The sequence below is a fragment of the Cnephaeus nilssonii genome, assembly GCF_951640355.1.
Source record: "Cnephaeus nilssonii genome assembly, chromosome: 6".
Lineage (NCBI taxonomy): Eukaryota > Metazoa > Chordata > Mammalia > Chiroptera > Vespertilionidae > Cnephaeus > Cnephaeus nilssonii.
Window position 1 is genome coordinate 13503463 of NC_137077.1, and position 11822 is coordinate 13515284.

General features: G+C 51.0%; 1 protein-coding gene across 1 annotated transcript; it reads right to left on the reverse strand.

The window, feature by feature from the left end:
• Positions 1 to 10147: 10147 nt before the first annotated feature.
• Positions 10148 to 10858, reverse strand: ASCL1 (achaete-scute family bHLH transcription factor 1; the record flags this gene model as incomplete). Its single annotated transcript, XM_079775261.1, has 1 exon — positions 10148 to 10858. The coding sequence occupies one exon, from the start codon at positions 10856 to 10858 to the stop codon at positions 10148 to 10150; it is 711 nt and encodes a 236-aa protein (XP_079631387.1).
• Between the last annotated feature and the right edge of the window lie 964 nt (positions 10859 to 11822).

The window sequence follows — 11822 nt, forward strand, 5'->3', positions numbered from 1 at the left end:
TTACCAGCAGTCAGTGGGTAATGAATATCTGTCAAGGACAGAATCTTCTGGAAGATGGAGAAGGTTGCTCAGAGAAGGAGGAAAAAGGGAAAATGTGGGAAAGACAAAGAAGGAATCACCCCTGTTGTCTGGAAACCAAACCATTCACACAAGGAATCAGTGGGAGAACGGGAACTGAGGCTGACCAACTATTGCAGAGTTATATATTCCTTATTTCCTTCCTTCATTTTTTTTATTGGTGTTTTGGCCCTTGGAAGAGCTGATTGGTGTGTGGAATCAGAGTGAGGTGGGAACAAGCAATCCTGGAAGTTTGGGAGTTGATACAAATTTAAGTAATTTTACCAGTGACAGCTGCAATGGAAGTGATGGCCAACCCTTCAATTTCTACAAATGGTTTTCTAAACATTTTCTTTCTAAGGCCTGGGGAAGAGGTCAAAGTTTCAAATCACTCCTGAATGCTGAGGGGAGCACAGAGGCCAATTCTAACTTCTAGTGCTGACTATCTCCAAGCAAAGTAGTTCTTCTCGGTGCTGCTTTTTTTTGTCTTCCACAAAATGGGTTGAAGATTTCCTACCTGCTTCGCCTGCTTTTACTAACGGATGACTGTTCACTTCTTGGAGGCCCTGAAACCCTTCCACACCACTAGACAATCTCCCTCAGACCCAGGAAGGTGGACTTGGCTTCATCTCACACCATCTTGATGACATGGACACCATAGAACAACAGAATTCCCTAATGACTGCTATGTATAGTATTTTTGTCTCATGGATGTAATTGCATGTGTGACATATAGTTTCCCGATACACAAAAATAAAAGACTAAATCTTATTTCATTTTCAACTAAAATTTCTTGAGCACCTACTATGTACTGGATACTAAGCTAGGCACTTTGGTATAGTTTATCTTATTCTATCTTCATATTTACCCTTGAAGTTAGGTGTTATCTCCACTTACACAGAGGAGGAAGCTAAGTTTCAACTCCCTACCTAACTGATGGTGCATGGAGAATTTCAACCAGATGGCATGACTCAAAAATCAAGTATCTATCAGAACAAAGTTATGTTCAAAGGAAATCAAAAGAACCTTTCTTTATAGGGAATCCTTCCTTTTCTTCCTCCTTTTGTTTTTCCTTTTCGTTCCTCTTTCCTTCCTTCCAGACGTTCTTGAGTGTTAAACATGTGGCAGATAGTGTTCTAGAAGCAGGGAATATAGTATTTGTAATACTACATTACATTAGGAAGATGGCAAAGAACATGTTTTGCATATTGGAAATGTTATCAGAAGCAGACAAGCATAGAGTTGGTCTCGAGATCCTTTTTTTAAAATATATTTTATTGATTTTTTTACAGAGAGGAAGGGAGAGGGATAGAGAGTTAGAAACATCAATCAGCTGCCTCCTGCACACCCCCTACTGGGGATGTGCCTGCAATCAAGGTACATGCCCTTGACCAGAATTGAACCTGGGACCCTTCAGTCCACAGGCCGACGCTCTATCCACCGAACCAAACCAGTTAGGGCTGGTCTCTAGATCTTATTGGAGAATCTATGGGCTGGATTATGGTGGAAAGAACGTGCAATTTGGAGTCAGGCTAACCTGAATTCAAATCCTGACTCTGCCACTACCTGGCTACATGATCATAGACAAGTCATATAGTTTCTTTGAGCCCCTCGGGTTTTTCATCTGTAAGGCAAAAATAATAATACACCACCAAATAGGATTGCTCTGATTATGAACAATATAAGATGCCTGGCGTTCGGGAAATGTTCAGTAAGCAGGAGATGAGGGTGTGGTCTCGTGCATATATTTTAACCATGCCCATTGTAGGAAAAGGTTCTGTTAGACTGCTGTGGTCTGGGAGACCTGTCCCCCTGCCCATCCACAGGGCCATCTCTAATGGCCTCTCTCCCAGGCATCTTAAGAAGAAGAAGCCGGGGCTATCTGCTCACACCCTGACACTACAGACACCACACTTAGGCAGGCTGCGCCTCCGTCTCCTTTGGCTTTCAAATCCTTGCTCCTTTGGCTGGCGGGTGCTTCACGGGGGTGGGGAGCCAATTCGCCATGGCGGTTTGTATCTGCAGCAGGCCTGACAGGCTGGGAGAGGAAGGCATTAATGTCTTCTGACAGGCGACCCCTAATTGTGGAAGCTTTTCTTCTTGGCCTTTCTGTGAAATTCTGACTTAGGCGAGCAGCATAACAAAGTGGTAGGGCATTGATCTGGGGCTTGCACTACACTGAGCTGGGAGCTGGGGGGTGGGGGGTGGGGGGTTGAGGGAGGACTGAGGAGGGGGCAGCATTATTCATGAAGACTTTCAGCTGTTTTTGTCTTTTAACTAACCTTTGAGTTTGATCAGAGGGCTGGCTGGCCTCCCTTTCGCCAAAGGCCCTGCTGGCACCTGGACAATGGAGACAGACTGTTTTTCCTAGTATAGAGCTATAGCTGGGGGAGGCCAAAGGCTGTGTGTTCTGAAGGTGGGAGGGGCGAGTGTGTGTGTGTGTGGGGGGGGAGGGTGGGGGGGGAGGGACCAGCTTTACTTCTTTCTTGGTCTTAGGGACAGGGGTGGTTATTGATAGAAATTCCAGCTCCCCGAACACAAGGAACACAAGCAGCTGACTCTGAAGGCTCAACAACTTTATCCAGGGAAATGCAGAGTGGACTGGTTTTCAAATGCCACATCCTCTTCCCCATCCAAATACCTTTCTTCTGCTCTTTTTCCCTCCCCCACGCCGCCCTCTTTCCAAGGGGCCCATTGGCTGGAGTAGGGCTCCAATCTAGAAGTGTTTGAGCGTTGCTGTTGTTTTTTAATTGGTAAAAATGATGGCAAAAGTGAGTGAAGAAAGAAGAGGGGAAGGAAAGAAGTAGAGAAAGAGAAGGGAGAGGAGAAATGGACTCAGAGGACAGTTGGAGAAGGACCCAGAGAAAGGCAGGCAGGAGTACTTTGGTCCAGAGAGCATTTATTTAGGAGGGAATTCGGCTGCGGTTGGGTCCAGGGTTAGGGAGCGGTGCTGGGTGGCTCCGTAGCGCAGCGCTGCAGCTTTCCAGGCCTGCAGGCCCACAGGGGAGCGGGGAGGGCGTGAGGAGGGTGGGTGCTCTCCAAGTGTTCTTGTTTTTTGGCAGGTGCCTAGCTTTTCTCCCTCGCATTTACTTCCTGCTGCTATCGCCCAGACCCAGGGCCCAGTCCTCTCCAAGTACTTCGCAGAAAGTGACTCCCTTCAAGGAGTGTGGGTTGGCGCCTTTCCCCCATTTCGTCCCCAAAATAGCCCTGGAAGACAGCGCCTGAAAGGCGGCTTTGTGAGCGGCCGCCTGCAGGCTGCCTGGAGGGGGGGCGCACGTGGGGCTTCTGAAGCTCCTCACACTCCTCTCTCCAACCTCTCTCTCTCTCTCTCTCTAGTCTCTCATTCATTCATTCTCCTCCTCCTCCTCCTCCTCCTCCTCCTCCTCCTCCTCCTCCTCCTCCTCCTCCTCCTCCTCCTCCTCCTCCTCCTCTTCCTGTCCCTTTCTCCCTCTTGTTTTTCTCTCCTTTATCTCTGCATCTCTCATTTCCTCCCCTCTTTCCTTCCTTACCTTATCCTTTACTTTTTTCTCCCTCCATCCACCCTTCTGTCCTCTCTCCCTCTCCCTCTCCCTCTCCCTTCTCCCCAAATTTCTCTTTCTCCTTTTTCTCTCCCTCCTCTCTCTCCCCTCTCCCCCTCACCTTCTACCTCTTCCTTCTTTTCACACCGCTCTTCACCTGGGCGGATGCCCAGCCTCCTCTCCCCTTCACGCCCCCACCCCACCCCCTCCACACCCTCCACCCCGAGCCACCCTTGCGGGCAGGTAGTGGGCAGGGGCCGGGCGCGCGCAGCTGACAGCAGACGCATGCCTGCAGCCAATCAGCGCCCGGATGCGCTGCAGCTTGAATAAATCATTAAACCTGACACGCGCTCCCGGCCCGCGTCTCCGCTGCAACTTGCCTCCTGCCATTAACCTACACACGCTCTTTTGTAACAACCTAATCTTGCATACAAAGGAAGAAGGAATATAACTTGGACCTGCGCTGGAGCCCAGCTCTTGGCTTTGGCAGCAGCAAAAGAACTTTAGCGTTAACGAATCCACTTCCCTTTCTACCTTTGACTCCGGATAACGGGGACTTTCTAGGGAAATCCGAAAATGAATCATTTCTTGGTCCAGGAGTGGGGGTAGGGAGGAAGGGAGGGGGAAAAGAGAGAGAGAGAGAGAGAGAGAGAGAGAGAGAGAGAGAGAGAGAGAGAGAGAATTGAGGACATTAGTAGTTCAGAGAATCACCTGTAGTGCTTTTCAAAGAGGTTGCAATAAAACAAGCTTCTCAGAGCTCGCTCTAGAAGATACAAATTAAGACAATTAGCTCCTAGAAATGTTGACTAAATTTCATCATATTCCCTCCATTTTTAAATGAGTGCATACATGGTCCAGGGAATGAATGGCTGAATGAAGGCATGACTGGTTGGTCTTTGTTTATCTTGGTGGCAAGTCCCCAGCACCACCTCTTATCTGCTTCTGGAAGATCCTGAGAAGCAATTTTCGCTTCCACTGACATAGTCATTGGCAACTCCAAAGCCCTTTCCTTTTCAGTTCACCAGTTGACCCCTAAAAGGGAAGATGCCGACGTTTTCCCGAAGAGAAAACTGTAACTGACTTCTTTTGCAAACTTTCAGGTAAACCATTCCCTGCTCTAAAAAGGTGAAGTGATTTTCCAGAGTTAGGTTTTGAACGAGCTCCCCATCACCTCTGCCCTAGGAAGTTTCTTTCTGACAGCCATGAGTTCCAGAACATCTTAATGCGAAACTAGTGCATCCTTGAGCGCCTGTGGGAGAATAGCCTATGTACCGGCCAGGGTCAGCAGGAGCAGATGGAACACTTGAAAGGGTCCATGAAAAGGGGTTAATGGAGACACAGAGATGTGCTTGGGGCTAAGGGAGCCAGAATGATGCAGCACCCAGCGACTACTAACAAGGCGGAGCCCTTACCACCTCTGAGACTGAAGGAGCCAGAGGAGGAAGCTGTTACTGCATCTGCAACAGCCGCAGGGACAAGAGCTGGTGCTGTGGGAGAGAAGCCTCCTGACCGAGGTGTGGCCTTAGACCAAGGAGCAAAGCCACTGCCAAAGCAACCGAGCCCAAGCAGGGAGGAGCAGGGATGTAAAAGTCAGATCTACCTCCCTCCTACCTCCCAATCTTCTCCCAGGGGACAAACCCAACAGGAAGCCAGAGGGCAAGGGAGGCCTAACAATGGAATGCATAGAGATCAGAGATCCGCCTCTGGAGACACAGAGCAGAGCAGAGAGGGCAGAAAGTGGATCAGGAGAAGGAAAGGAAGAACAGGAAATGCAGCTATCAATGCAACAGTGCAGACCATCCATTCAGCCAACAAACACCTATTTCTTCTGGGGCTGGGGAGACACCAGTGAACAAGACAGGTAAGGTCCCTGTCCTCATGTAGCGTACCATCTAGTAAGGGGCCATTGACAGCAATTGTATAAACAAACACACATGCATTTTTTCCCCAGATAGTGGTAAATGCCAAGAAAGAGCAACACCATAATGGATGGAGATTGGCTGTGAGCATTGCTTTAGATCAGGGGTCCTCAAACTTTTTAAAAAGGGGCCAGTTCACTGTCCCTCAGACCGTTGGAGGGCCAGACTATAGTTTAAAAAAACAACTATGAACCAATTGCTATGCACGCTGCACATATCTTATTTTGAAGTAAAAAAACAAAACAGCAAAAACACCTGGCGGGCCGGATAAATGTCCTCAGCGGGCCGCATGTGGCCCGCGGGCCGTAGTTTGAGGACCCCTGCTTTAGATAGAGCAGACAGGGGAAGCTTCTTGGAGGAGGTGACATTTGAAGGAAGTTGACCTGGGCTTCCCAGGAAAGCCTACCTTGACTCCACATCTACTCCTACGTGGCTGGTGGGTAAGCCTCAAAGCTAGTCTGTGATTTAGAGGCAGCAACTGGCCAGTCCCCAAGAAAAGAGACAGGACAGAAGATAAAAATAACAACAGACACTCACATTTACATTTAGTTGGTAACCTTGTCACCCCCCCCCCCACCCCCCCACCCCCCCAGGCCAAGTGCTAACTCCTTTACATTGCCTCCTCTCCCTGCTGTGGATACCATCAAGCCCATGTTACACACAAGAATCCCGAAGCTCAGAAGGAATTGGGCTGTTGATTCTGTGTTCTAACATCCCTGGCCCGGCAGGAACAGCCAAGTGGAAAAGCACATTCTACTCTTTCTTACTACACCTCAGTCCCATTCCTCTGATGCTCTTTGCAGAGAGCAGACCCATTTTTTTTCTCTCTTCTTCCATGGCCCAGCCTGATGCGAGATAGATACTTCTCCACACACACACACACACCCTCTTCCTTCCAATTAAAAAAAAAATATTCAAGGCTTTGTCAGGGAGGTGAAATGTGTGTCCCGCTAGCTCCAGCCCAGCCTCTGATAATACTCGCATTCAACAGTTCCGCGGCCTGTTTATTCTTTTTCTCCCTGCACTCCCTGCTCCTCCTCATCAATTTTAGGCATGTCTCCACTCTTAACTCGGGGGTCTTTGGGTCATTGGTTGAATAGGTAAGATTTCTCAGTCAATAAAGTCCAGGCAAGTTTTCTTCCCAACACCTCCCTCCCAAGACAGTGGAGTGGGGGGGTTAGGACCAAGGAGAGGGCGCGATTGCTAGCGGCGAGGGTCTACATTTTGTATTTCGCTGACAGCCCCAACCCGCTCCAAAGCCCGCCGCGCAGCCAATGGGCAGCGGTGATTTATGGGGCTGACTAATGCCCGCTGAATGCGGCCTGTCACAGCGCCCTGAATGGCTTCCCTTCCCCGCACAAGCCAAGGCTTTGTGTTGCTAAGCGATTAGAGCAGATGTAATGAGATTTTGCCCAATCTCTGCTTTGCCCTTTCCTAGCTTCGGCAAAAGTGTGTGTGTTGGTGTGTGTGTGTGTGTGCGCGCGCGCGTGTGTGTGTGTGGTGGTGGGGGGGGTTGTGAATTTTTTTTTTTCGGTTTGCCTTCGCATTGTGGCAAACAAGGGCTAACTTTGCCTCAAGTTTAACGAGACTGGATATTTCCCATTCAAAAGTGAGTAAAAGAACACCTGTCTTCAGAAGAAGTGGGTGGGGGGGGGAACCCCTTTGTGGGGGCTGAAACATTATCCCAATGTTATATTCATAGCAATAAACGACTTGCTACACTTTCTTTGCCTACCTTATCTGAAAAGTTGCAAAGGGGCTAAATTAAAAGAAAAAGAAATGAGGGGGGAGGGCGGCGGGGAGCCCAGCTCTGGTCCTCCAAAGGAGAAGATATAAAAATAAAAGCAAGCATCACAAAAGCATTACTTCCCTCAAGTAAGCTCTAAATTGGCCCACTGCTGGCAGAAAGTCCGATTATTTATGGCGATGAGGAATTTACTGATTTTTTTCCCCCTTAATTACGCTCATCTCTTTGAAAGGGCCTGGAGCCTCAATGCGCATTCTATAGAGGGTCATTTAGCAAAATGACATCAGACGCTGTGGCGTGCTCCGCGCATCGCAGCTTTAAAAAATGATTATTCCGTGCCACTAAACGGTATAGATGTACCAACACAGACTAGATTTTTAACTCTGGAAGACGTGCCGGCTCTCCGTTCTTTGTTGGGTTTTGTAAGACGCATTTTGCGCTTGGCTTTCCGCTTGGCTGGAGACACGCAAACTGAATGCGCAAGTAACGCAGGAGGGGAGCGAGGCGCCGGCGAGAGGCGGAGTGGGATTCCGATCACGTCCTTGCTAACTGACAAGAAGCAAGCCAGCCAAAAACCCCACTAATTTCTTTTTGAATCTTGGTAATTGGGTACTTTTACACGCAGCTCACGCTATTCGGATAGAGTCGCCAGCTTAGATAGGCCAGTGTCTCAAAAAAACGCCCCCACATTTCTGAGGCTTTGATTTCTTTGGATGTCAGTCCTTCCACAAGGAATTCATATCACACAGGCCCTTTACTTACAACCGGGACGGAACGTGTGCATCCTGGGGGAGGGAAAGAAGTCGAAAATGTGCGCCTGCAAGTGAAGGAACAGCACACCCACCCCGGGGACTTAGTGGCACCATCCTCCCTCCCACCCCGGGCACCTATGATCTCATCCACCCCTTCCACAGTTGCACAATCAGGACCTCGGAATACGGCTGGTGAAGGGTTAAAAAGTGGGGAGAGGACCCTTTCTTCCCACTTCACTTTTTGGGGGCACTTTTTAAAAATGTAAATCATTTTATCAAAAGACAATGCAATCATCCATCACCACCTATTCTCTGGGTGTATGAGTACATCTGCAACATAAAAGGGGAAGAAACCCCTTTTATCTATATATATATTTTTTCCTCTGCATTCTTCACAGAGCCACCTCAGGTAGGACTGGACGTAGCACTTATCTTTGTCATTTCCTCCAGGCAGCATGCTCTGCACCCCCACTTCTCCTTCGCCCACCCCTTCCCTTTGGAGTTCCAATAGCTTGGCCAGGGCTGTAGAGTCAAAGAAGACTTTTTCGCTTGTAAAAAAATAAAAAAGAAAGAAAGAAAAAACGTTTTATTACGAAACTAGTTTGTATAAAACAGGGTTATACATGTGGATTTTTTTGTAAGTTTGTAATAAAACAGTAAGAAAAAAAAAGGCAGTGATAGAAATTTCCCCAAAAGGCAACCTTTCAAAAGCACTGGCTGCCACTTTGCGTTTGGACAGTAGCTGCATAAACTTTGTTCTGGAACAGTGTTTAATAACATCATTAATACATTAACAAAGTTCCTCTAAAGTAAGACACGTTGGTGCTTAAGTACATCCGGTGGCCTTTTGACCTCCCCTATGAGGAGAGAGTTCTTGACAAAAACCACACAGGGAAAAATGGCAGTTGTAAGGTGAACTACACATCTAAAATATGCAGAGGTAATAGCATTACATGTTAAAGTTTCAAGATATACACATTTTAAACCATTTGTACAAAACTCTATAAATTTTTTCTCTTTCTCTCTTATGTACAAAAATATCTTAATATATCCCCAAACTGGTTAGGATAGATACAAATAGATTTTTCTTATAATAAAAAAAAATTCACAAAAGATTGGAAGCATCCTATGATGAAAATGGTAGAAAAGATGGTGCGGGGGAGTGGGGTTTGGGGAGGAGGCCCAAGGGTGGGGTGTCAAAGGACTGAGTATAGCAGAGTTTCGCTGCAGACCGAGGTCCACAGGGTACTGGGATGGGGGACACTGAGAGGAAAGACACCAACCCTTGGCTAGAGGGTTAAGAACGGCGCTTTCAAAGAGGGCGGGGAGGTGAAGACACCCGAGTGAGCCAGCGCTTCCAGCTCTGCCTGCTAGTGGTGGGTGGGAGTTTCTATAGGGCGTGTGCTGCTCTCTTCCACCAGGAGCTCAATGCGTTTGCACAGGAGCAGCGTTTTGCACGTTGACGCTGGTCCTGGTCACTCTTCAAATCTCCGTGAATGATTGGAGTGCGACGAGTCCGTTCTGAGCGCATCCCTGTTTTGGGAGAGCCTTGCTTCGCAGGCCTGCGGTCGCTTGGTTGGCGTTGGGGTTGGTTGCCTGCTTTTTATTTTATTTTTTTCTTCTCTTTTTCTTTTTTCTCCCTTCCAGCATCACTGACGAGAAAGCACTAAAGATGCAGGTTGTGCAGTCACCCTATAACATAAGGAGAAGAAAGGGAGACGTTAATGTGTATTTGGAGACCAGCGTTGGGGGGGGGGGGGGTTGGGGGGGGGGGCTGAGGGCGGGTGGAGGTTTAGGGAGGGGAGGATCTGTCTGGTAGAGCGCCTCTTTGGACAGGCCCTAGTACTTTCTCCACCTCTCCATCTCACCCCTCTCCAGTCCTTGGAGACCTGGGCAAAAAGCCACTCTCAGAGGCCAATAGTGAGACAAACCAACCAGGATTTCAAATCGACTGACTTTAACAAACCCTGGAACTCGATCTCCCCCCACCCGCGTCTCCGTGGAGACAGCCCCCCACCCCTCCTCAGATACTAAGACGGAGGGAAAAGGATGAAGATAAGGATAAGTCACCTCCTCTCCCCCAGTTCACGCCCCCATGCAACCTACCTGCTTCGCAAGTCCATTCGCACCAGGGCCCGGCCAGGCCGAGCCCCCTCAGAACCAGTTGGTGAAGTCGAGCAGCTCTTGCTCCTCGGGGCTCAGGGGGTCGTAGGAGCCCTCGTCCGACGAGTAGGACGACACTGGCGAACCGGCCATGGAGTTCATGTCGTTGGAGTAGTTGGGGGAGATGGTGGGCGACAGCACGCCAGCCTGGAAGGCGGCGCTCACCGCGTCGTGCTCGTCCAGCAGCTGCTGCAGCGCGCGGATGTACTCGACGGCGGAGCGCAGCGTCTCCACCTTGCTCATCTTCTTGTTGGCCGCGCCGTTGGGGACGTGCTCCCGCAGGGTGGCGAAGCCCAGGTTGACCAGCTTGACGCGGTTGCGCTCGCGCTCGTTGCGGCGCGCCACGGCGGCCGGCTGCTGCTGCGGCAGGCTGTAGCCGAAGCCGCTGAAGTTGAGCCGGCGTTTGCAGCGCATCAGCTCGGGCGAGGACGAGCGCTGGCGCTTCACTTGCTTGGGCGCTGACTTGTGACCGCCCCCTGAGGGCTGGCCGTCGGCCGCCGGGCTCAGCTGCGGCGCCTGTGGCAGCTGCTGCTGCTGCTGCTGCGGCTGCTGCTGCTGCTGCTGCTGCGCGCTCTGAGCCGCCGCCGCCGCCGCCGCCGCGGCCGTGGCAAAGAAGCAGGCTGCGGGCGGCAGGAAGGGCTGCTGGGGCTGCGTCTGGGGCTGCTGGCCCGCGCCGCTCTCCATCTTGGCAGAGCTCTCCATGCGCTGCGGCTGCCAAGGAGTCGCGGGATAGGAGCAAGCGGGGATGCGAGGTGCGGGGCGCGCGGGGGAGACGCAGACAGGACTGGGATGCACGAACAGTGAGGGAAAGGAGGGGGTCGGGGGGAGATGAAGAGGAAGCTCTCTCCGGGAAGTTTAAAAAAAAAAATTACAAAACCCCCCGGGAGATTTAGGATGGGAGCAAAGAAGGTGCAGATGCTGTTCCTCCGCCCTCCACTGCTCCTGCTCCTCCTTTCCCTCCTCCCTGCGCGGGTTGGCTTCGGGAGCCTCGCGTGGCGCTCGCGTGTGAGGCTGCAGCTAGCGCCTTCTTGTTAAAAAAAAAAAAAAAAAAGGCAGAAGAAGCAAAAGTCAGTGATGAGCGCGCTCTGCTGAGTCTCCCGTTCCTCTTCCCACCCTAAGGCTGCGCTCTCTTGCGCCGGGTCGCGGTCTCTCCAACCGTGGCTCAGGCTGTTTGTATTATTTTGTTAACCTCCTTTCTTTCTTACTCCCTTCTTTCACTCGCCCTCCCTGGCCGGCTCCCTGTCGGTGCGCCTTCCACGTTCCCTGGCCAGAAGTGAGAGTGCTGGGCGGCCGGAGGGCGGCCGCCTTTTCAATGGGACACCCAGCCCCACGCGCAGCCCTGGCCCCGCCTCGCCCCCCACTCCCCGCTGCTGCAGCGAGCGGCTGCAGCCCCCACTCCCCCCCTCCTCTCACCTCCTCCTCCCACCCACTCCCTAAACTCCCCTTCCTCCCTTCCCCCGCCCGCTCCCTGCGCCCGCTCCAAGCAAACTCTCCATTCAGCCGGGTTTGTTGTTGCAGTGCGTGCGCCTGGCGCGTGCCGGACTCCCGGCTGAATAAACAGGCGGCGCGCTCGCGGCGGGCTGCAGCCGGGGGTGGCTCCAGAGAGGGGGTGGGGGGTGGGGGGGCGGGGGCAGGCTGGCGTCGCCAGAGGGGCAAATCGCTCTGG